The sequence below is a fragment of the Falco cherrug genome, chromosome 18 (assembly GCF_023634085.1).
Source record: "Falco cherrug isolate bFalChe1 chromosome 18, bFalChe1.pri, whole genome shotgun sequence".
NCBI lineage: Eukaryota > Metazoa > Chordata > Aves > Falconiformes > Falconidae > Falco > Falco cherrug.
The window spans coordinates 1220044-1246497 of NC_073714.1; the positions used below are offsets into that span (position 1 = coordinate 1220044).

Here is a 26454-nt window from a genome sequence, read left to right on the forward strand (position 1 = left end):
GTGCTAGGACAGATTGTGTGGTTTTGTCATAGTTGTTGTGGGGCGGCCAGTCATCAGGGATTTGGATTTTGGTGGGTGGAAATTCTTTGGATCGCTGTTCAGCCAGAGCCATTTCCTTGAATTAAGATTGCTGTGCAGTGCTTGTTGTGATGCAGCACTATTGACTGTGCAGGGGACAAAACAGTGAAGGAGCACGTCACAAGAACTTATGTTTTGGGCCTTGGATCAGCTTAAAAAAAGAAGTTGAACTACCACTTGATTCTAAACAGTAGCACCAAAGGATGTTCTGGAGAAAAATCCTAGAAAGTTTAATGCTTATAAAAACGTAAAGGGAATGTGTCTCTTAAGCACCCTAATTATTTTCAATCTGTGTGATACCTTTGCTTAGAGGAACTCCCGATATAATTCAGAGGGGCAAAAGGAAAGCTACCTATCCTCTGTTGCTCTTTTGTCTCTTTTAATTTTTATTTTATGATTTATTCACAACTCTTTTGCCTTTATTTCATCATTTCACTTGCCAGATATATCCATGGAATTATGCACGGATGCTTAGTTTGTCTTTTTAGGAAAAAGCAGCCTATTTCTGTCCTCTGTAGTTGCAAAAATTGTGCAAAAACCAGTCAGCTTCCTGAAACAGCAGTCAGTCTAGGGCAGTCCTTCTGAGAAGAGTTAAATAATCAGTTATCTCAATAGAGTTTTAAAATGTCCAGCCTGAAACAAACCACCTTACCAAATACTCTGTCCGTATCTTTCCCCTTCTTATTCTTTAGCTCAAAAGGCCCTTTCAGCAAAGTCCGAACTGGCCCTGGTCGGGGTCGGAAGCGTAAGATTGCTCTGTCCAGCCAGTCAGCAACATCAGAAGGAGGATACCTGGAGCAGACAGACGTCTTGGACTTCTGCAGAGATGGCAGCACCACCTTAAAGTTTAACAAGAAAACCAAAGGGCTTATAGATGGCCTTACTAAATTCTTCACTCCCTCCCCTGATGGACGAAAAGCTCGAGGGGAAGTAGTAGACTATTCTCAGCAGTACAGGATCAGGAAAAAGGGTACCAGGAAATCTAGCACTTCAGAATGGCCCACAGGTAAAGATTTTTCACCCTGCCAATGTAAGTATCCCATACACCAAGGAAATGTTCAAAGGCTAGGATGTTGAAGTGACTAGAATTGTTAGAGGCTGGAAACTTTGAGCTGAAAGTTAACACTCAAATGCAGTTATCTTTGGTGCATTGAAGTAGAATATCAGTTGGAAAAAGGAATTGATCCTAGAGGCATTTGCCTCTATATATATATGATGACAAGGTGTGATAAAGGATTAAATGATTGCTTTGAGGTAATGAGGGGCTTGCAGATAGCCCTAGGAAATGTGCTGAATAATATCACATTTGAAAGAGGTAATGTAGGGAATGGTTAACGAAAATAAGAACAGCAAAGTAGAAGTTTGAAATGGGAAACAAGATAATTAAAAGCAGTCTGACAGACCCGTAAGTTTCCAATCTATGGTATGGGGTTGCATGCCAATGTTTCTTAATTTTTTCAGCCTTAGAGGAGTCTGCTGTGTGCAGTTTGGCACCTTCTTTCTTGCTGGATAGCATCCCTTCTTTTGAGCAGAGTTCTACTTTCCTTGTTTTCTGGCTTAAGACATTAAATCAAGGTCCAGTCATAGATTAATCTCTGTACTCAGATCTTTACAGTCTTGTTGAATAGTTTCATAGCTTGAATTGTTCCTAAGCAAGCAGTGGGAAATAGTCTGCAATAACATAAAAGTTTTACAGCTTTAAAATAGTTGCTGGCATTAGCCTAGCTGGTGCTGGAAGAACAATAATGTAGCTTAATATTTTGGGGGTGAAGTATCTTGTGGGTTGTGTTCACTTTTTTGTGGAAGAGGTGTTTGTTGGGTGATGAATGTAAGTGCCCTGGTTTCAGTTGCACCAGATACAGCATTTAAATAGTTGTGATGCTTTTTTGTGAAAAATGGGCATTAGAGGTAAGCCATTTATGCAAAACTGTCATTATTACAAATGCCTTCATGATACTATGAATGTGGTGAGTTTTGGACGAGGTTAAATATATGACAATACTTCTTACATGGTCACAAACTTAGAACTGGCTCTTCTTTTGTGGTCCCAAATCTGAATAGAATATCCCATCAAAAAAACTTGGTGTGTGTCTGAATACAGCCAGATGATGTTAGTCACTGCACTAGAAAGCAAGAACTCCATTGTAAATGTAAGTGAAGACAATTTTCTCTCTCATTTACAGACAATCAGGACGGATGGGATGGAAAACAGGAAAATGAGGAGCGTTTTTTTGGAAGCCAGGATGTCTTAACTGAAAAAGACATGGAGTTGTTTAGAGATATTCAGGAACAAGCACTGCAGGTAAAGTTAAATTTTCAGTGTCTGGCACCAAGTACCAAATCTGGGGAGGGGAAAAAAAAAAAGAAATAATTTAACAAACCCAAAAAACTCACCCCAACCCAACAACAAAAAAAACCAAGAAACACAGACTCCAGGTGAGTCAATCTGTCACAGAAGCTAATGTGCTTGGTTTCTGCTGCTTGAGAGTAATGGGGAACTGACCTCAAGAGAGCTATGGGATAATATAAAAGTGAGCATAACAGTGCAAGAGATTTAAGGTGGGCATCTAAAAAGCTGTGGCTTCAGTTGTGTCAGAACAGAGCTGTTAAATAGCTTCTTTTTCTAGATACTTTTAACTCCTTATGGTTTCCCTCCAGGAAAGGGCATTACTCTGTATGTCTGCATGCACATATACGTGCATGTACACGTGTAGTGTATGTGTGTGTATCTCTACCTGTACGTTTTGATAACTTGAATGGTCTTACGACTTTAACTCCTTCTGAAGCTAAAGAAGTCAGTTGAATTTATGCAGTGACTTCCCTGAACAGTACTTCACTAACTGTCCTTTTAAACTTCTCCAGGTATTTGACTTCTGTTTATTTGCCTATGATTCTGTCATAGGCTGGTTTAATTCCACTATAATAAATACAGTCTCTGTAATGGGAGAATTAATGAACAATAAATTGTGATAAGACTAAAGTACGCTATGTGTGTGATAAAGCAGACTAAGATGAAGTGCAGTTAACTCTTCTATTGAGGTGCTGCAAATACAGCACTACTGTATAACTGCTTATTTCAAACTTCGTTACAGGATTGATTTTTTTAAAAAAATTCAGCATGTCCATCATTGAGCAAATTGCATATGAGACTGTGGCTTGTGACTATAGTTACATTTTAGAAAAATAACTGAAGATCTGAAATGAAATCTATGGAAGTGTACCCAGAATAAAGAAAATACTAATCTGCAAAATGTGCTTGGAAAAAGGAGCAAATTTTGGAGAGGTTTTTTATTTGTGGTTTTGTTTGGTTGTGGGGTTTTTTCCCCTGTGTGAGGAAAATACTTGTTGTAGATTAAATACTTTAAATTTAAAGTGCCTAAGTTGGTTGGTTTTGGTGGGGAAAGGGATAACCAGAGTTGTGATGTAGCTGATACAGGGACTCTGTGCTAACTGCCTCACCAAAGAAAATGGAAATACAGAATGGTGTATATGAAACACTTTTGAGTGAGCTGGGGAGAGGATACTGCATATTAAATCTTCAGGAAGAAGGTCCTTCAGAGCTATCTGCAGCTAGCACAGACGCTGAAGCAGTAGTCTACTGTTGAAGGCATTCTTCTGACTGATGTGTGAACAGTTATATGGGAGCTGGGTCTCTTGTGTTGGGCATTCATTTGGAGGAGGCGTTGCTGAAAAGAAAGCACAGGCGCAGGTACAGGACACATTGTTGCAGGTGCATGTTACTCTGTTTTCCATAAGACTTGTCAGATGTCTGTGGTAGTTGTGTTTGTTATTGACATACTGTACTGGGCGCTAATAGTGATTCCTTTGAAACTCCTGTGCAGGAAGTGCTTAACTGTAGATCGTCACAGCTATAAAGAGCTGCCTTCGTAACTGCTCTTTTGGTGATCTCTTTGCCACCGGTTGAAATGCTTGTGTTGCATGCAACCTTATATCAGTTACCAAAAATGTAGAGGTCATGCTTTCCTTTCGTCATGAAATCCTCCCAAACAGCAAAAGCTTGCAGTACCCAAGATTGTGCTTGTTTAATAGTATTGTCTTAATTCTTTTTCTTAAATGCTGAGGAGTTTGTTCTTATTAAATCTAGCTTTTGAGTCGAAGTAAGATAAATTGACTCTCTTGTCTAGTTTCTGTCCTAGTAGGTAGCCTAAGAAGAAAGGAGAAGCCTAAGGAATAAATTTGTAAACTGTTGCAGGGGGAGGGGGAAGGAACAGAATTAAGTCATTGTGGATCACATGCAAGTAGTAAGCTCTAAGGTGTCATTTGGCTGACTGCTGAAATACTCTGTTTATCTTCTGAGTAAGAATAGAAGGAAACATGAATCACTTATTGATGGCTCTATTTGGAGCTCTTGGATTAAATATTTTCATAGGAGATTACTGTCCTTTTTCATCTAGATAGAGCTCCTTAAAATGTGTATGCCTAAGATTAGATTCTGAGGAGGCTTCTGCCTACAGCAGTCAACACTCAGGAAACTTAGAAAAATATTAATTCTGAATGTTAGCCTTTGAAACCCTGAGCCATTGTCCTGGGTGTAGCTGTTTCATTCTGCAAGCAAAAATTAGCATATAGGTAATTCAGTGGTACTCTTCACATTTGTTTCTGACCTCCTATTTGAAACATTGGTCTCATTTATTGACAGCTTTGCTGTCCAAGTAGTTCATATGATAATGTACAACCAATAGGAATAGTTGGATTTCTAATTGTGCAAGTGACAGTCTTTTGAGGGAAGAATCTTCATTACTTGGTAAAACATTTGTTTTCTTTGGAAGCAGAGCATGTAGTTCCGTTATTTTTAGTTCCCATGACATACACAGTTACTATCAGAGAGAAGGGAAATAAAAATTGTATAAGTAAATTTTTTTAATTTTTTTTCTTCTAATAAATACTTTGAGGTTTTTCTCTTAAGACTTCTGCACTCATGATGATAAGCAGGTAGCTGTACCTTGAATACTGTTTTGGTAGGTAATACATGTGCCATAGTACATCGAGTTTTGGAGGTGGGAAGACACTGGTGTGTTATGTTAGATACTCAAATGTTCTAGATCTTAACCTCGGGAGCAGTTTATGTGTTTCTGTTCTTGGTTGTTGAAATAACAAGAAAGGAAATAGCAATGGGACTGAGAAAACATTGTGTTACATTTTGCTGTATATTAATTGTATTTAAAGCTATGACATGCAACAGTGTGAAAGGTAGCGGATATATGTGGTTTGACAATGCTTACTAATTCTTCCTTTTGTGAATCATATGCTTGCTTTAATTGTGACTACTGGTTTTTAGTTTCAGAAAGCAATGTATGCATCTTCCTAATTCTCTGTGAGTTTGAGCAGGATGGACTGATAAGAAGGATAGATGAGAATAATTTATTTCAGCTTAGAAATCCTTCACTTGGAAATTCACGAAAACTTTTTTCTCTCCCTTGCATAGAAAGTAGGGGTGACTGGGCCTCCTGATCCACAAGTCCGATGCCCTTCTGTCATCGAATTTGGCAAGTATGAAATCCAGACCTGGTACTCCTCCCCATATCCACAGGAATACTCAAGGTATGACTGAACATTCTTCTCCTTTGTTTGGCTTTAGTGTTTATAGGAAAGCTGAACTCCAGCAGGCACAGAAATCTTAGGAAGATTCTATCTGAATGTAAGACAGAAGCAAAGTACACATAATCTGGATACTTTTCATGGTAGTTAATAGAGTCTTAAGGTCTATTTAGGCTGAGTCAAAAAGTTTATAAGCTCTCTGCTACAACCTGCATATGCCTTGAGCATTTAAACTGCCACAGGAATATATGATTAAATGGATTCCCAAAGAGCTGACTTACTCCATACTCTGAGGAGGGAACAGCCTCAGCTAAATGACCTAGTACTGGGCTCTGTTAAACATGTAAGTGATTAGAGTATCTGACTCTCAAGAGTGCGTTGGTTCTTTACAGGTGATATCATTAATGGTTTGCATTGGAACAGACCTTTAAAGACCATCTAGTCCAACCCCCCCTGCCATACGCACGATATCTTTCACTAGATCAGGTTGCTCATAACCCTGTCCAGCCTGACCTAGAACACTTCCAATGATGGGGCATCTGCAGTTTCTCTGAGCAACCTGTTCCAGTGTCTGACCACCGTTATTGTAAAACATGTCTTCCTTCTGTCCAATCTAAATCTATCCTCTTGCAGTTTCCAGCCATCACCCCTTGTCCCATTACTACGGGCCCCAGTAAAAAGTCTCTCTTGGTCTTTCCTATAAGCCTCCTTTATATATTGAAAGGCTGCAACAAGGTCTCTCCAGAGCCTTCTCTTCTCCAGGCTAAGCAACCCCAACTCTCTCAGCCTTTCCTCATAGGAGAGGTGTTCTAGCCCTTGGATCGTTTTTTGCAGCTGTCCTCTGGACTCACTCTAACAGGTCCATGTCTTGTGCTGAGGACCCCAGAGTGGGACGTAGTACTGCAGTTGGAGTCTCACCAGGGTGGAGTAGAGGAGCAGAATGACCACCCTCACCCTGCTGGTCACGCTTCTTTTGGATGCAGCCCAGGATACGGTTGGCTGTCTGGGCTGCAAGTGTACATTGCTGGCTCATGTCCAGTTTTTCATACACCAGTATCTCCCAAGCCCTTCTTCACAGGGCTGCTCTCAATCTGTTCACCTCAGTCTGTATTGATACTGGGGATTGCCCTGACCCAGGTGCAGGACCCTACACTTTGCCTTGTTGAACTTCACAAGGTTTGCATGGTCCCACTCTTCCAGCCTGTCAAGGTCCCTCTGGATGCCATCCCTTCCCTCCAGTGAATCAAATGCAGCACTTCTCGTGATAAAAAATAGTACATTTGTTTAGGAAATAGCATGTTAACTGTGTATTAAATAATTTGATTAGAAATGGCTGTATACTATTTATGGGAGTTGAAAAAGAATAATGAATAGAAATTTCATGGGGATTACTTTGATGTATTATTTTTATGCTGTATGTAGTTCAACATAGCCACAAATGCTATGAAAAATACAAATAGCTAAGAAAAATGTTTAATGTTAACATGTTTTGGCATCTGAAAGATTATTCTGTGAGGCATGTATAGTTGTTTTGATGTTCTCTTGCTTAACAACTATGCAAACTGTCTAAACTGCAAACTCTCCAAACTTTAATTTGATTCAGAAAGAGGAATAACTTCCAAGGGCCATAGCTAGAGAGACAAACTCTTCATGCTACCATTTAATAAGAGCACACGAGGAATTTTTCTAGCTCTGCTAAAGACATTGAAAGTAAATGAAAATAACATCCCTGCCCAAGCTAAAGTATGTAAATGGAGTTAAATCACAACAGTATCAGGACACTTGCATTGAAATTGTTCATGTCAATGTAGTATGTAAAATGGTTTTAAGGCAAACAGATGGTGTTGTGACCCATGGCTCACAGGTACATACAGCTGTCTATTAGGAGGAGGGAAGTGAGAGAATACGAACCATTTGTCTAATCCATTCTAGTGTCAGTAGTGCAAAACTGGGGTATTTTTACTATATTTTTAATAGGATTTTAATCGATGCATGTATTCTGATATACACATTGATTACATTTAATACACATTCATTACAGAATAAGTAAGTTAGTAAGTAGTTTAAGTGTGGTAAGTTGTTTTTGGCCTGATTAGCACATACACAAGGTCGGTATAATACTGGATTTGTTTTCCTCAAGTTCTCTATCTGCAGGAGTGAGGTTTTTTATACAAAAGTCTATCTTCACTCTCTGATCTTTCTTTCTTTGCTTACAGGCTACCCAAGTTGTACCTTTGTGAATTCTGTCTAAAGTATATGAAAAGCAGAACTATTCTCCAACAGCATATGAAAAAGTGTGGCTGGTTTCATCCTCCAGCCAATGAAATTTACAGAAAAAACAATATTTCAGTCTTTGAGGTATGTTAAAAAACTAAGCCACTCACTTTGTAAGGTCTTTAGCCCCCAATTGTGTAGTAAGTTTTCCATAGCCCTAAAGAATCTTCATTCTTGAAACATTCAGTTGCTGAGAGTGAAGAACTACAAGCAAGCAGTAAGAACTGACCTCATGTGTAGGTTATTCATCCATAAAACGTATGAGAAGGCTTGCTTTGTAAAAATGCTTTTTCATTTTAGGAAAATTAATTAAGCTCTCTCTTAAGCTAATGAAGGTAACAGTGACTTGGCCACAGCCTTTATGTTGTATAAGTTTTAAGTCCTTTGAGGTGCTACCTGTGACAGTCTTCCTGTCATGTTAGACATTTCAAATGTACAGGGATACTCAGATGAAGCATGTCCTTGCATGACAGCAAATGGAGTGACAAAACTTTTCCTCATTTCTGGAAGGTTGATGGCAATGTCAGCACAATATACTGCCAGAATTTGTGCTTGTTAGCCAAACTCTTCCTGGACCATAAGACACTCTATTACGATGTGGAGCCATTTCTTTTCTACGTGCTGACACAGAATGATGTCAAGGGCTGTCACCTCGTTGGCTACTTTTCTAAGGCAAGTATTTGAGTACTTCAGACTTGGAACTGCATTTGCTATGGTGAGAAATGCTGCTTCAGAGTCTTAAAATTGTTGTAATGTAGACCCTAGCATTTTATATAATACATTATGTAATATAGGTATAGACATCCGTTGCAACCAGATTATATTACATTCAGAGACCACCAACTAATGGAATCAGGTTTCCCCATAATGTTGAATAGCATATATTCTCTAAGGAACTTGTACTGCAGCTAGCAGCTAAAAATACTCCAGCTTTTCAAATGACTTCCTAGTCTTGGTGGTGATGGGTAGTACTGTTTATGATGGAGCTACTTGGTAATATTTATCTCATCTTCCCTTCCGTAAACACATTGTATTCCAAATAAATTTGTCAATTTTGCACCTCATTTCAAACCTTTTATTTTTTTGACTGAACAGGGCCAAGATTTCAGATAGGTCTTTTCTTAAGATTTTTGTCTATAATTGTTTTTCTTATTTTTAAATAGCTTTAATTGAAGATTTTCCATTCAGTCTTCAGAACAGCAGATTTCAGATTGGATTTTAGTATATTATGGTTATAACGTTGAAATAGTCACTGGAAAACTGCAATAATTTTCAGTTAATTTAGCTGCTTTCAGGTTTATGCTTCGAACTTTATCTGCTGTGTAGCCTTTGTTCTTTATTGTGTCTAAGCAGAAGGTGGTAGTTACGTCAAGGTTTCATTCTTTTTGTTTTTCTGAACTGAAATGGTGGTGATAGAGTTTTAATGTTATTAATAGCTTCTAAAATCTTTCTTTGGCTCACATACATTGTTGTTCCTAAGAAACTGTGGCTCTCTGTCTCAGTTTTTGCTATAGAAGTAGTTAGGGACTTGCACACAGCAAATTCTACTATTTCTCACTGTTTGGGTTGTTTGTTAATTTGCTGGTTTTTTTCCAACAGGAAAAACACTGCCAACAGAAGTACAATGTTTCCTGTATAATGATTCTTCCACAGTACCAGCGTAAGGGCTATGGCAGGTTCCTAATTGACTTCAGTAAGGAACTTTTTCTTCACTTTTTTTAGTCTTTGTCTTTTCATATTTTAAAGGAAGGGTTAACTGTAGAAGAGGGTATTTTTCAAATTAAAAAACATCTCGGGCTAAAGAATTCTAAATCTCACAGGATCATCTGAACTTCACAATTTACTCTTATTATTGGAAGGCTTCAATTCTAAAGGCAAACTGGTAATTTTTCCCCCTAATTCTCATGTTTCCTGTGTAAGTAACTTACAGTGGAAACTGTAGACATGTGTCAGCATAGTGTTTTTAGCAGAAGCTTGCTTACTTTGTGCATGTAGTTCTTTCTGCAGAAAGCCAACCCTAAAACTGCATAGTCTGTTGAAATCTTCAGCAGCTTGGTTAAGTAAATGAGTATCTTAAGCAAAAGGTAGCCATAGATACATTTCAATTCAGCTTTGAGAGCAACAAAACCAGACATACTTATGCTCTGAATACTCAAACAATTATCAGATTGATATATGGATCTCAGCAAGTTCATGGGGAAACTTGCCACTGTAACTATATCTCTCTTATGCTGAGTGCAATCTAATATAGCCCTCCCTGTGGATGTGCTATTTTTGGAGCTAATATCCAGAGGAAGAACCCTACTGGTGTAATTAGATTAGAATGATTTTGCTGGTTGATATCCTTATGTAGGTAAGTTGTTCTGAAAATAGTGGTGAAACAAAGGAACTCGATGTATCTTGAGAAGTCAACAAATGTGGGCTATATTAGGGTAGCAGTGAGAAGACACATTTGTCAGCTGGTTCCCCTCTCCCCCCTTTGTCATATCAGGGAGGATATAAGCTCTTGGTCTTTATTGAACCTGTACAGTGTATTACAGTCTTAAATTAATTTAAGCCTCTGCCGATAGAGCTTTGTACTGTCCAGTATGGCCCTGAAGTTTGTCAGAGAATTTTCAAGAAAATGTTTGCCCTGATAGAGGGAAAACATTTTAGCCACTTAAAACTATCTAATCTTCAAAATTGCAGTTGGAAGATACCCAGCAGACTGTGTACGTCAGGCTTAGTGTAGTTTCTAGGTAGGCAACTGCTGCCATCTCGTGGCATTGTCCGTAGCCGGTGTCTGATGGCGGTGCAGTTTGGAGTCCATCACTGAATAACAGGAGTTTAAATAAATAACAAGAAAAGTTGTCCTGACCACTCAGTATATCCTTCAAAATTCTAATCTGTGTCTTATAGGCAGCATTCAGCTACTTTCTGGGAAAATGCCTTTGTAGAAGTTAGGGTGGAAACAGAAGCTATATATGATAATTCTTTGAAAATTTTTTCTTGTATATTTTAGGCTATTTGCTTTCAAAGCGTGAGGGTCAAGCAGGATCACCAGAGAAGCCCCTGTCAGACCTGGGGCGCCTCTCATATATGGCTTATTGGAAAAGTGTAATATTGGAGTGCCTTTATCATCAGCGTGACAAGCAATTAAGCATCAAGAAATTGAGTAAGCTGACTGGAATCTGCCCTCAAGATATCACTTCCACTCTACATCACCTACGAATGCTTGACTTCCGTAGTGATCAGTGAGTACAGGAGCCCTGTTGTATTTCCAAATAGCTTCAGATGTATTTGAATGAAATGTAATATTTGGAGACAAGTCACATCTAATAAGCTTGATTTAAGACTTAAATGTCCAAATGCTGGCAGTAGAGATTTGTGGTGCTCATGTGTGATGCAGGAATTGTTCATTGCCAAAGCTGGATCAGGTTTCCAGCTGTGTAGCTGTGGAACTTCTGAGTAATTTGCAGCTGTGAGAGAAAGCAATCTGGTCTCTTGGCTGTGTTCTCTTGGGGTCCCTCAGCATAATCAGTCTAAACTACATGCAAAACAGAGCAAAGAACAGCAGCTTCCCTTCTCTAGAGGGAAATAATCAGTTCCTCTTTCCCGTCACTGAGTAGATGGTTGTTTCCCCACTTCTCTCTGTGCCTCAGAGATGTCATTAACTGTGTGGATTAACGTGGGATGCTTGAGCAGTGGGATCACTGGGAGAAATGAAGTATGTGGATGTAGTGTTGAGTTAGTCTGCTTGCCCAGCTGAGTGTACAAGTCAAGTGAAATACTGGGAGTTAGTCTTGATTCAGACCGCAGCAGTTTTGGGAGTGGGGTTGTATTCTGATGTGTTTTGTGTTAAACTTGAAACTTATTTGGAAAACTTGAAGTTATTTGAGAGCAATTTTATGTCCTTGCTTCACAGTATACTCTAATCAGTGATATTACTCCCAGCTCCCTGAAGAAAATCTCGCTGGTAGTAGGACTGTAACTTTTTTAAGCAGTCCTTTTATTACCATTCAGTATCTTTCACCTTATGTTGCCTGTTCCCCAAATGGCATACCCCTTGACCATTTAACACATAATAAGTGACGCATCACAACTGAATGTTACCCACAGAAGGATAATGGCTTCACCATTAACAAGAGGTGGAAAGAATTTAACATATTCTCAGTTTTAAGATGCTTTCTCTGGTAATCTGATGGTATTGCAAACTGTACAATTTTAATGAGCTTTCTGTCCTCTCTGAAGTTATTCATGACAGCGCTGATTGACAGTATGGAGATTTTCCTGTAGCATCTTATATCTGTTTCACGTGACAACATGTACAGCATGTAGCCTGTTGCTGATTAGGGTATTATTACTCTTTAGGTTTGTGATCATTCGTCGGGAGAAACTTATCCAGGAGCATATGGCAAAGCTTAGAACTAATGTCCGACCTATAGATGTGGATGCAGAATGCCTACGTTGGACACCTATTATAGTTTCCAACTCGGTTGTCTCTGAAGATGAAGAAGAGGAGACAGAGGATGGGGAAAATGAAGAGCAACAAGAGCAGAAAGAAAAGGATCCAGATGCCAGCGTAAGAGCGAATCTGTTACTTCTGTGAGGCACATAGTTTGCCTACCTTTTGCAGGCAAAGCAGGCAAATCTAACAAGATTTTAAGTGCCAAGCTTGGACATTTGGCATTATCATTAAAAGCAATGCAGTTATGATTAGTTTATGTATCTTTGTAGTTTCAGATTAGAAACTAAGAATAGGGAAAACACTGAGGCATAGTCTAGAGAAAGGTTAAAGACTATCACTGAGAAGAGTAAAAAGGCTCTTTCTATCCTTAATGATTCTTGCAGTAGGTGTTGGGGTGTTAACAAACAAACAAAAACCCCAAAAAACCTGAACAAACAAAAAATCTACCTCTGACTCTCAAGCAATGTGGTCTTTTGTCAAATTATTGAAATGGATTCAGGTTTGAAGGACCCAATATTTCTGTGAGTGACAAATAGCATAAATGGAAATGAATCAGCAAAAACTTAACATTTCTCACCAAAGGTTTTTGCTGTGTAGTTTTGCAAAACTACTGATAGCTTTAGAATTACTGCCCACAGAGCAGTGAAGGTTTCTGAAATCTAGGCTTCTGTCCTTGAAGAGTTGATTACACCCTTGCATCAAGTGATGCACATTGGCTAGAATGCTAAGAGGCATACTATGTGCTGTTACTTTATTGACATTAGACTAATTGTGTATTTTAATGGAAAAGTAGCTTTTTTTCTTGAAAATTACACAAATACTGTGTTTGAAAGTAGCAGGATGATGTTTGCACTCCAGCAGGCCATTGTATGGCTGCTGCTGACTGAAGTCACTTGTCAGGAAGCTAATTGAGTACGTTATCACCTGGGAGGAAAGGATTAGCAGTTAGCACTATTAGAATCTCATGGTCAATTCTTTTGTTATTCTCAGATTCTTAAAAGTCATTCTTGTTAAACTGTTCTGACTTCTTGGTCGAAAGCTTTTGTGGAATCAAATTCAGAATGCATACTTAAAATAGGAAGTGTGAAATCTATTTGTTTTTATTTAAATCAGATGGTAAAATCTGTGTCGTGGGAGAAGAAAGAGCAAGAGCCTTACTCACCTACAGAGAGTGAAAAAAAGCCAGACATTGTTGCTCCAGCCAATTCTGCATGGCCAAACAAGCACATTTTTCCTCTGGATAGTCTTCCTGCAAACAGTCAGCCATCACGAAGAGGTCGGTGGAACCGTAAGAGCAAAAAACTTCGGGAGCCATTTTGTGAGAAGGAGCCAGTATTGCCCATTGAGGACAAAACAGCAGTTCCCAGCGGGCGATGCAGTGAATGTGAGGAGAAATCCACAGCCTCACGAGGTCGGTGCAGTGACTGTGAGGAGAAGTCGGTGGCCTTGCAAGGAAGGTGTGGTGAATGTGAGGAGAAGTCTCCAGCCCCAAGAGGCCGGTATGCTGAAGATGAGGAAAAATCTGCAGTTTCCCAGGGACAGTATGGCAAAGGTGAAAAATCTGCAATTCCCCATCGGCGGTACAGTGAAGGTATGGAAAGGTGGAGAGGGCAGTTGAAAAAGAACACGGAGTCCCTGAAGTGTAGATTCCCAGAGGACTGCAACAGATTACCCCGCCGCTACAGTGACAGTGATAGGGCACTTCTGAGGTGTTTTAGTGAGAGTAGTGAAGAGGAAGATGATGAGCCTGTGAGTCCTCGATCCAGCTCTCCACCTGTTCTCACCAAGCCAACATTAAAACGAAAGGTGCGTGCCTTTTTTATTGTTCTCTCTGACTATATCATGCAGTCTATTTTATCAGTATGTTGGTGCTTTTTGAAGGCTTGTGCAATTCATGAGGTATGTATTAAGCGTATAGTGTGCTCAGCGTTCCAGAACTCTGGAGAAATCTGTTTTAACAATTTCCAGAAGTCTGGAGGGTACTTACACTTTTTTTGTAGTGGTGGTTTTTGTGGAATCAGAGGTAGGTGTTTTTGTGGGGTTTGTTTGGGGTTTTTTTGTTTCCAAATTCTAATTTCTGCCTTGTACTTTTGATATTTTTCAACCTTGGTTATCTTTTAAGTTTTACTCAGTCACTCCAAATAGAAACAGATATGGTCATACTTTTAAAGAAGATTGCAAAACACGAATGCTATCTAAACAACTAAAATCACAGCATAAAGACTTTGAAATAATTTGCCACGGAGATGTAAATTCTATCAACGTGACCAAGAAAATCCTTTCTTTGTGGGATGCTGTGCTAAAAAGTGTTCTTCTATATCATCTTTGCAGTTTATTCTAAACTATTCACATCTATGTTGTAGTGTCTGAACTTCCAGCTGTTATGGATGGGCTCTTAGCTTCAGCTGTTTAAATGGTTTATACTGTTACAGAAATGTCAATATAGCAATCTTCATGGAAGTTGGTTGTCTTGCATTGTATTTAACATCTGTCTAACTGAAGGCAGATGCTGGTCAGTATTTCTAGTGAAGCCTGGATTCCAGAAGGGAGCCCTGTGGTCTTGCTTAGACTGTTCAACTCGGCTGTTCATGTTTTCTATTTATCAGTGTTCTGTTTCTGCTGCATGTGATAAAATGTCTTCTCTTCTCCCACTTTCCACTTTCAGAAACCAATCCTTCATCGGAAGAGGCGAGTCCGCAAACGCAAGCACCACAACAGCAGTGTTGTCACTGAAACAATCTCAGAGACCACAGAAGTGCTGGATGAACCGTTTGAGGACTCAGACTCTGAACGACCAATGCCCCGATTGGAGCCTACATTCGAGATTGAGGAGGAGGAAGAGGAGGATGACGACGAAGAGGAGGAGAATGAACTTTTGCCCAGTGGATACTTTCGGCACTTAGCCCCACCAGACACACTCAGGCATAGACCCTCTTCTAAGAGGAAGTCCAAAGATGAGGAGGAGTCTGATGACACTAATGGTATGTTTGGTGGTATGCTGTTGAGTTTGGTATAGGTAGTGTGTCAGTTGGGTGTCAGATGATACTAGCTCATGACGGAACAAGCTGCCTACCTTCTCTTGTAACTTCCAGCCAAAATGTAGGGTTGGGCATAAATTATTAGTCATACTAGCCTTAAACATTCCCAAGTCTTATAATGTGGTACATGTTTTAAACTATCTTACTAGCAATGACCTGATCACAGGTATCCTTTTGATTCAGCTTTCCTAGTAGAATTGGTATCTGTTACCGTGGAAGAATCTATGCAGCCAGGGTCACTTCAGAAATGAGTTGGAGAGCCCTCAGTTTTCCGTAACAGAGAGATAATAAATTGTGTCTTTTGAGATCCTGTTCTTCATCACACTGTGTGTCCTGCCTTTCAGCTTCTCATATCTCCTTAAAGTTCTTTGAACCTTCAGTTCATAAAATAGTTATTTGGTTGGAACTGGTTACTTAGAGTGCACTGACAATTCAGAAGAAACATCTGTCATTCAGATGCTCCATTAGTAATCTTCATTATGACTGTTATGTTCTGTTCCCTTGATGGTCTACACAGTACAAGGCAGTCAGCCAAATAAAAATGAAGAGCTGTGTCAGAAAAGTATGGTGCCATTATCCCACAGTAAAAAATCATTACCGGAACAAACTCATTTATTTATGGCTTTCAACTAGCCTGTGGTTAGCAGAGGAGAATTTTTCTTTAAAGGACTGAACAGTGAAAGCATCAGTATGATTATAGCCATGTATACTATCCATTACTATATATACCAGTTACCCTTCAATCCTTATAGCAGCATGTAACCATGTAAATCTAGTCAAAACCCATGTTGATGCAGCGTTAAGTTTGCTTAGTGGGAATATATGTGCAGTCATTTTACACCATTTTTTTTAAAATTCTTTTGTTATCCGATTACTGATTAAATACGTTTTTATGGTACTCCAGCACCATCATAAGACTATAGAGTTGGGAGAAGATCTGTTACTAAGGTTGTTTTCAGTCTCTTTCATTTGTGCTCTTCTGAATGTTTTCTGGTAGAGATGCAGATCCCTTTAGAGATTACACACACACGTACTGCTTTATAAAATACATCAATGATTTTTAATCACCTTTTACAGACTGAAAGTATGCCACAGGGTGCCCAGGGATCAAAAATGGTGTTTGGAAAGCTACTGTTTCAGCTCAGACCCATTATATACTACAGCAAACAATTTTGTGATCACCTACTTTTTAAATACTCTCCTCTTATAATAGTGCTTTCTGTTCCCTTGTGTCACTTCTGTTGCTCTCCTTCCCACCGCCACCCCACCCCACACCCCCCAAACTTCTGCAAATTTGTCGGAACCTCTGAAGTAATAAAGTAGTAAGCACACAATTTTAGGATATTGCTGCTCCTGACATCAAATGGTATCTGTTGGCTTATTCTGCCTTCAGTGCATGTGCTTTTGCATATACATGGTAAAACTGTAATGATCTTAGAGAAAATACAATGTATTTTCAATTACCTAAACATGTTATCCCATGGGGATAATCAGTCATCGTAAGCAGCTGGCCTTTTTTGATAAAAATTAAGCTGGGTGGAGGGGGCAGCACTACTTTATGACAGTTGAAAAATGTAGTATTGCAGTCCTTAATACTTGATTCAGATTTGGACTATTTTAATCATAACTATGAGTTAGGAATGTTTATAGGAAGCTTAAATTTTCTGGAAGCTTTCCCATCACTATAGAAACCTGTTTGTAACTTTTTTTTTTTCTTTTTTAAACTTTCTAAGAGTAGTTTGGGTTCGATTTTTCCCTGACAACTTATCTCTAGCCGAGGCAATGATCTGAAAGTATTTTATGATTTCCCTGGAATGTAACATTGCAGTCTCTTAAATTTGGTGTCTGATGAGAATTTGAATTGGTTCTGACTGCTGTAGCCCCGACAGTGTGGTGTGGTGATTTGAGACCAGTATTTAATATTAAATACAGTATTAATAAGGGCTAGGCTTTCTGGAACACAGGGTGTGTTCTGTGGTGTAGAAAACAAATAAAGTTTGTCTCTCTATATTCTACCAATTCTGTGCAACTTGATTAGTGTTGTGTGGGGGAAGATGGAGCTCTGTAATAGACTGAGCTGTATTATTTTGTTTTTCTTAGTTTTACCTGTAAGTTTTACTGTCAGTATGAATACTTTAAGGATCTTCTGTTCAAGCTTGCGTGCACGCTGACGTTTAACCAAGTGCAACTGAATGCGCACATATTTTTTTTAGGATACTGGGAAACATGATGCACATGAAAACTTGAGCAGTCATCAAATCCATATTCTCTGCATCAAGTGCCTGGGGCAAAAACCATAGAATCACAGTCCCCTGAGGCTGGAAAGGACCTCTGGAGGTTGTCTTATCCAGCCCCATTTTTTAAGCAAGGCCACCAAGATCCAGTTGCTCAGAACCATGTCCAGATGGCTTTTGAATATCTCCAAGGAGGGAGACTCCATAACCTCTCTGGGCAGCCTGTTCCAGTGCCCCATAGAGAGGCGTTTCCTGGTGCTCAGATGGAACCTCCAGTGTTTCATTTTGTGCCTATTGTTTCTGGTCCTGGCGCTGGGCACCACTGAGAAGAGCCTGGCTCCACCTTCTTTACACCTTCCCTTAATATTTGTACACATTGATAAGATCCCCCTTGAGCCTTTTCTTCTCTAGTCCCAGCTCTCAGCCTTTCCTCATCAGAGGGATGCTCATCTCTTAGGCATCTTAGTGTCCCTTTGCTGGGCTCTGTCCAGTAGCTCCATGTCTGTGTTGTGCTGGGGAGCCCAGACTGGACATCTTTATTATTACGTTATTGTAAGAGGAGCCTGCTGTCATAAGATTGCTTACTTTTTTTTTTTCTTTATTCCTAAAAATACACATCCATGACAGTATGGATAAAAGCAAAAGGTTTTTACCTAAGGGGTGGTAAATCTGATCCTATGTAGTAGATAAGAAATGTGAAAGAAGGGGAAGAGAAATAGCGAATTTTTTTTTTATTTTTTTTTTTTCTTTAGAGGTGGATTTTTTTTTTCATAAGGGCTTAAGTGTTAATGCTTTAACAAATACTATGAATGTAGTGTTTCCTTCTTCCTGCCCAATGATACACTGATTTTGACAGATCCTTTCTTTCCTTTATTCACATTCCAAATATTTGGTTTATGGATGACTTCAAGTTGTTGAATTTTTAATTTAGTATTTGTTTTCAATTAATTTTTTAATACCCAGGTTTTTTCAGAATGCTTCTTATTAGAGATATTTAGAGTAAATGCCTGTCTAGGCAAAGGGCAAGAATGACTCAGCTGACCTACGATTAGGTTTTAAGAAGCCTTTGTGAACTGCTAGGAACACATTATGTAGTTTGACTTTGTTGCATAACTGTGGACTTTAAAACAGCATTTCTTGGGAAATTCATAGCGTGGAATCCATAACATTTTTTAAGATGGTAGAAAGGGCAGAAATGTGAATAAATGTACTGTGAGTATTGGTGGGAGATTGATCTTATATCTCTATAGTGGGATGACCAACCTGATCACAGACCCATCAGTGTGACTTTCATCCTGATTTAAACAGTAGGATGCCTAGTTTATTACTCAGTAGAAAGTCCAGGGAGGGTTATTTACTCAATACAAATGAACACTGTTACGTGAAAAATGTATTTAAACTGATACTAATGTATTTATAGTGATATATTTTTGCAAGACTATAGCTTGGTTAATAGGGGTAATTAATGTTACCTGCTTAGTGTTTTGAGAGGTTATTTGACTTAAAACCATTTGCTTAAGCTGAAATGTTACAGAATCAAGCTAATACATATTAAGTAAGTTGAGCTGTAAACACGGAGTAATTAAACAGCTTTGTTATTAGTGGCGTGCAAGGCAGTTGGACTAGATGATCATTGTATATCCCAACAGTTCTATTCTGGATCACATGTCTATCTATACTGCTATTTTATGGATAGATTAAAAAATAATGTAGCAGCTGACAGAAAAAGAGGGGATTTGGTAAATGAAGTGAAAGGCAAATCACTGACAAAGTCTGTCAGAGAGTATTTGAAGGTCATGTCCAGTAATTAGCATGGTTTTCTAGCTCAAAGCCACAGAGATTCAGATGAGCCTTGAATATATGAACAGGGGAATCTGGAGTGGAGCAGAGATGCTCTGTCATCTCTTCATTTAGCTTTGGTGAAACTACTACAACCATCTTTACTCAGTTATTCACACTTGATAAGAGTATTGATAAACTGGAATAGTTTAAAGAACAGTTGGGGGCTGATTAAGATACTAGAACAAATGTTATGTAATGATAGAATTAAAGAAAGTAGAGGCCAAAAAGTGGCTTGATAAATTTACAGATTGCTTAAGTGAGCTCTGTTATTTGGTAATAGAGCTTTTCTGCCTAGCAGATAAAAGGAAAATTGATACAAAAGCAGTTTAAGTGAATTCAGTGTCTGTAGACAAATTCAGATAGTAAAGTGTGAATATCAGCTATTATCAATGATTAACTGTTGGGCTAGTTTACTAGCACTTGTGTAAAATGTCACTGACTATCCTAATTGGCAGGTTCAAAACAAAATTAATTCAGGGAATGCCTTTACATTATTCAGTAAATTTCCGGTAAATGGTCACATTCCTTTCTGGCTGTATAAGCTCTGAACCTGTTCTAGTGTTTGGGAAGTCACTGAAATGCAAAACTTGCTTCATCACATAAAAGTGAGATGAGGGAGAAGTTCAGCTAGCTCTTAATTATTTCTCAGACTAACAAAAAAAACCCACAAACCCACACGCACTAGCCAAATTCAGTCATCTGTGTATTTCTTTTGGCATTTAAAACCATAAGCCATGAAAAAAGTAGAAATGTTTCCTTTCTTCAGCAGATGCACAAAATACAAATCTGAAGGGAAACATGCTTATATTGCAACTTCATGTGTTTCCTTACATTGGAATATTTTTCATTTGTGAACATATTGTGTAAATAAAATCTGTAAAGGGTGGTGAGTCTTTCCAGGACTTTATCACATAACCTAGTGTTTAATTTGATTGTGTATTAAAGGCTCAGAGAAAGCATTGGTGTTCTTTGAAAATATAATGTGCAATGTGATTGCTAATGGATAGACCTTGATCCTTCTCATTACCCTTCACAATAAATCTCTTAGCTAGTATTGATATGTAAAGTTGATAAACATGATGGGAATGCTTGGGAAAGCTTCCATTAATGCTCAAGTCAAACAAAAGTGTTTGAACAGTATCTTTCAATTTGTGTTTTCAGGTAACCCAACTTTGAAACCGTTGTCTATGCTGAGAAAATGTGAAGCAAAGGATTCTTCACTTGAGCTAGATACTTCTACACCCATGAAAAAGAAGAAGGGATGGCCAAAAGGGAAAAGCCGAAAGCCGGTCCACTGGAAGAAAAGACCTGGCCGAAAACCAGGTTTTAAACTGAACCAGGAAAAGGTACCACCATCAGTTCAGGATGAAGGAGTTGATGCTGTGGGAGCTAGTTCAAAACCAGGGCGTAAGCCCAAAATTTCAGATAAAGAAGAAAGTGCTGAGCAGAAAGAAGAGCTGCCTCTTATTGAGGAAAGGAAAGAAGATGATGTGAATATGGAAGCAGAAGAGGTAGGAGAGGGAGAAGAGGAAGATACAGCCAGCAGTGAAGTAAGGGCAGTTTCTCCTGTGGACAGCAACAGCAGTCCAGTGCCAGAAGTAAAAGAGCCTGAGATAGAAGAGGAAGTAGAGGAGAAGCCACGGGTTTTAGAAGAGCAGAGGCAATCAGAAGAAGAACAGCAAGAATTAGATGAACCTGAGCATGACCATGAGGAAGAAGAGGAAGTAGCTGTAGTGACAAATCAAAATGAAGATCATGATGCTGATGACGAAGATGACGGTCATCTGGAGTCAGTGAAGAAGAAAGAATCGGAGGAACAGCCAGTTAGAGAAGGGGTAAAGGAGGAGCCTCAGGTGCAAGAATGTTTTTTAGAAGCAAGCATACCAAGCAGTAGAGAAGATGCAAAAGAAAAAGATGAAGCAGAGGCAGATTCTGAGGAAGAGCAGGCGTCCAATGAGACATCAGTTGGCTCAGAGCACATCCCTGGGTCTGAAGATGATCACGAAGAAGAGCAAAGTAATAAAGAAGGGTTAATTGAATTAAAGGAAGAGGAAGAAATTCCTCATAGTGAACTAGATCTTGAAACTGTTCAAGCAGTCCAGTCCTTGACACAGGAGGAAAGCAATGAGCATGATGTAGCTTACCAGGACTGTGAAGAAACTCTTGCAGCTTGTCAGACTTTGCAGAGTTATACCCAGACTGAGGAGGATCCTCAGATATCAATGGTTGAAGATTGCCAGGCCTCAGAACACAACAGTCCAATATCCTCTGTGCAGTCCCACCCCAGCCAGTCTGTACGTTCTGTCAGCAGCCCAAATGTGCCTGCTTTGGAGAGCAGTTACACCCAGATAAGTCCTGAACAAGGATCCCTGTCCGCACCCTCTATGCAGAACATGGAGACCAGCCCCATGATGGATGTGCCTTCAGTATCAGACCACTCTCAGCAGGTGGTGGATAGTGGCTTCAGTGACCTTGGCAGCATTGAGAGCACTACAGAGAATTATGAAAACCCCAGCAGCTATGATTCCACTATGGGAGGCAGCATTTGTGGAAATAACTCTTCCCAGAGCAGCTGTTCATATGGAGGACTATCCTCTTCTAGCAGCCTCACTCAGAACAGTTGTGTTGTCACTCAGCAAATGGCAAACATTGGCAGCAGTTGCAGCATGATGCAGCAAAACACTGTCCAGCCTGCAGCAAACTGCAATATCAAGTCACCTCAGAGCTGTGTAGTAGAAAGGCCTCCAAGTAACCAGCAACCAACAACGCAGCCACAACAGCAACAGCCTCAGTCACAGCAGCCACAGCCCCCACCTCCACCCCAGCAGCAACCTCCACTGTCTCAGTGTAGCATGAGTAACAGCTTCACCCCAGCACCTATGATCATGGAAATACCTGAATCAGGAAGCACTGGTAACATAAGTATCTATGAGAGGATTCCAGGGGATTTTGGTGCTGGGAGCTATTCACAACCATCAGCCACGTTCAGTTTAGCCAAGTTGCAGCAGCTGACAAACACCATTATGGACCCTCATGCCATGCCTTATAGCCATTCTCCTGCTGTGACTTCCTATGCAACCAGCGTTTCTCTGTCCAACACAGGATTGGCTCAGCTAGCTCCCTCTCATCCGTTAGCAGGCACACCGCAAGCACAAGCCACTATGACACCCCCACCAAATCTGGCGTCCACCACCATGAACCTCACATCACCTCTGCTTCAGTGTAATATGTCTGCTACCAATATTGGTATTCCACATACGCAGAGGCTGCAGGGGCAAATGCCAGTCAAGGGGCACATTTCCATTCGCTCTAAATCAGCACCATTGCCCTCTGCAACTGCACACCAGCAGCAGCTCTATGGCCGCAGCCCACCTGCAGTTGCCATGCAGGCTGGTCCTCGTACATTAGCTGTTCAGCGGGGTATGAACATGGGAGTCAACCTAATGCCAACCACCCCTTACAATGTCAATTCCATGAATATGAACACCCTGAATGCCATGAACAGCTACAGGATGACACAGCCTATGATGAACAGCAGTTACCATAGTAACCCTGCCTACATGAACCAGACAGCACAGTATCCTATGCAGATGCAGATGGGAATGATGGGGAGCCAGGCCTATACCCAGCAGCCTATGCAGCCAAATCCTCATGGAAACATGATGTACACTGGCCCCTCCCATCACAGCTACATGAATGCTGCTGGGGTGCCCAAGCAGTCTCTCAATGGACCATACATGAGAAGATGAGCAAGATGAACTTGCATCCTAAAAAACTGAAATATATATAAATAAAGGAACCTTTTATACTGACGAACCAGAGAAAATGGACCTTTTTCCAGTTAAAATATTGCTGTAGATTTAGAGGGATTTTCTTTGATTTATTTTATTTTTTAGGAAGCCTGGTCTTTATTTTTTTGATTTGTTTTTTTTGTTTTGTGTTTTTGTTTTCTTCACAATCCTGAAACATTTTACAGCTAAAATCATTTACAGGTGTTTTTTAGAGGGGAAAACATGCACAAAATCTTTTCATAATTTAAAAAGAGCCTTACTTTGCTGAAAATGTGGACAGAATATGTGTAACAGTGATCATCTTTCTAAATATTTTTTTTTAATGTACGTCCTTCTCCCTCCCTTGTGCCCCTCTGTATGCAGTTTCTAGTGCTGCAGTCATGTAAAATGTTTGACATCTCAATAACAACCCTTCCCTCTAAACCCCACCTAGCATTTCCTACTTCTAGCAGGAGGCACTTATTGGGAGACTTGGAAAGGGACACAGAGGAAAAATGATGCTCGCTATTTCTGCAAGTCAGGAAATTTTAATCTTTAATTTTCCCTGACTCCCTTGCCCCCAGTAAAATTTGGAGTTACGTGTAAACAATAAACTATTCACATTGGTGTTTTTGTAGAAGAGTTAATTGAAATTGTATGTTTCATGCTGAAAATATAATGTAACTTTAAAATGATCCCATTCACCACCCAGACATGCATGTGCACACACATGTGCATGCATGCACACATGTTCTGTCACTGTGAACTGCTGGAATTATCTCAAGAGGGATCTGTTTGTATCCCTTATGCAGTCATGAGGAGGATAGGGTGGTTAATGGTCTGTTAGGACAAGAAGATGATTGCAGGCTCTTCTGGTGAACTGCCAAATCAGCTGCACCTCTGACATCCCAAAGTCTGCTTTAGTATGTACTTGGAAATGCTGTGGGTTTTGGTTCTGAGCCTTTTGAGTCAGGCTGAGCTCAAAAGCAGCTGTTTCCAGTGGTCTGCCTCTTACTCTCTTTACTTAAGTCATCTTGGAAGACAAAGTGTATGTTGTAAGTGACTTGATGAGAACCCTGTGGTGTCCTTGTCACTCTTCCATTCCTAGTATGGGGTAGGAAGTTGCTGAATGTGCCGCTCTCTGGGGGAGTCAGTGATGTTTTCCATGATTCTTCCCACTATGTTTGAGACCCATTTTATAGGAATAGCCACGCTGGGAAAAGAAGGGAATCGGCCTGTTTTACAGGAGGGAAACAGTCCAAACATTGTAATAGGATGCAGGCGGCAGGATTTTGCTGTTATTACCGTATAAACCAATTTACATTCTGTTTGGCTACACTACTGGCATGTCACCCAGGAAAAAAGGGACACCCTTTAATGTAAAGTTCTTTTTTTATTGTATATGAAGTAGAAATACAGGCACATTAATAAGACTAATTTCTTTTGTTTTTAAACCAAAAGAGTCTAAAAGAAAGTTGGGGTTTCTTCAGATGCACTAAAATGGACTTTCCTCCAGTAACTGCTAACCGTAAAAGGCAGAATTCAAAGGACTTCCACTTTTTATTTCTGTTTAGTTTTGAGCATGTACAAGGCTGTGTAGAACCCCATTTCTCTGTATATACTATTCCAGTTCCAAATAACCCATGTAGAAAGCGCACTGTGCTGCCCTCTCCTTCCTAGATCTTCAGCTGTGTCACTGCTTCCTGATTGCTGGGGGGGGGTGGGGAGGGGGGCGGGGGGGGGGGGGGTCTGAGACAGGAGGAGAAGCTGTTGAAATGAGGGCCGTGAATTTAGTTTGTTTGCCGTTATGTTTGGTTTGGTTTTGTATGTTTGTTTTGTTTTTTTTTTTTTTAATCAATTGGGCAGCTCCCTTTTCCACAAGCCTTTGTGACTGTAGAACTATTGTAGAAAAAAAATGTTCTTTTCTATATAAAAAAAGAAATTATCCAACGCAGTAATATTGGTACCTACCATTTTTTCACTTCTGTTTAAAAAAAAAAAATATGTATTTTTAGCAAGATAACTTGGGTAATCTTCTAAAAGAAATTAAAAAAAATCTCACCGTTAGTGACTTTGATGCCTTTTAAAAATAAGAGCTTTTTCATTTCATTCCATCTTTAAAATTTTTTATCTTTGTTGTAGAATATTAAAAACTATTTTAAGAAAGATAAAAATTCTCTTTAAAGAGATCTCTAGAGTGTGTGAATAGGAGCTCCAGATGCCTCTAAAAGCCGCATGTACAAATGAAGCTGAGTCTATTCCTGTCTGTTTATATTTGCTTTTCCTGTTTTGTAACCTCTTTGTACTTTGTTCATGGTGACTTGTAAGCTAAGGGGAAGGGGTGCCTAGATGCCTTTGTAATTCTCCATGTCATACGCTCCTGGCTGGATGGTCTCCCTTCCTCTCCTTGTATGTAATATCACTTTTTTTTCCCCTTTCTAGCAAGTACTTTCAAAAGAACTCTGTACATTTTAACATAAAAAATAAATTATGTTGAGCCATTTTGGATGCGAGTTGTGCGTGTGGATTTTTTTTCTTCTATTTGAGCACAGAACTCTGTCACTGATCCTTGGTTCTGGGTATGTGATTCCCTGTTGGCCTTTTGCTCTGGAAGAGAGGCGGTACTTGCAATTTACTTGCGAGGTATCTGTCCATGTTAATTTTTATCTACAGCTTCTAGTCGGAGAAAGATTAAAGATAAGAAGAAAACCCAAAAACGTGAGGGCTTTTCCAGGAATTGTCACCTTTTAAATTCCCCTCTGCAAGGGCTACCCAGAGCTGAAGTGGAGCATGAGCAGGTCTTCGTTGGTGTCTCCTCCTACGATCACTTGAGGGATTTGACTTGTGCACTTAAAAAATTGCCTCTCCCCCTCCCCCATTCAGTTGCGCGCTCATCTCTATGCTCGGTACCTGGAATGGGAGCACCGGGCAGGGTTTGGGAATAGAAGCCTAGCACGGCCGCAGCCCCGGGGCCGGGACGATCCTGCAGGCTGCTGGGGGGCCACAGGCAGGCTTCCGAAGGCGGTTTCACACATGTGTTGCCACAGGTATGGCTTTGAGGAAGCACACTGTGGCAAATAAATTAAAGGGACCTCGAGAGCTAGTAAAACTAAGTTTGACATGCTTTTCCCATCTCCAGTCCTCACCAAGGTGGAATGTAAGTTTATATAAGGTGAGTATGATGCTGCAACTGCCTTTAAGCTGATACATTT

At 39.8% G+C, this 26454-nt stretch overlaps 1 protein-coding gene across 1 annotated transcript in view; it reads left to right on the forward strand.

Moving 5' to 3' along the window:
- KAT6A (lysine acetyltransferase 6A) overlaps positions 1 to 25750 on the forward strand; it is a 51007-nt gene extending 25257 nt beyond the window's left edge. Inside the window, exons 8-18 of the mRNA XM_055696323.1 lie at positions 771 to 1084; positions 2262 to 2380; positions 5525 to 5640; positions 7854 to 7995; positions 8422 to 8583; positions 9511 to 9604; positions 10913 to 11144; positions 12262 to 12472; positions 13472 to 14164; positions 15024 to 15339; positions 20634 to 25750. Coding sequence (XP_055552298.1) covers positions 771 to 1084; positions 2262 to 2380; positions 5525 to 5640; positions 7854 to 7995; positions 8422 to 8583; positions 9511 to 9604; positions 10913 to 11144; positions 12262 to 12472; positions 13472 to 14164; positions 15024 to 15339; positions 20634 to 23221 — 4987 coding nt within the window. The 3' untranslated portion in view covers positions 23222 to 25750. The remainder of the gene's footprint in view (positions 1 to 770; positions 1085 to 2261; positions 2381 to 5524; positions 5641 to 7853; positions 7996 to 8421; positions 8584 to 9510; positions 9605 to 10912; positions 11145 to 12261; positions 12473 to 13471; positions 14165 to 15023; positions 15340 to 20633) is intronic.
- The last annotated feature ends 704 nt before the right edge of the window (positions 25751 to 26454 follow it).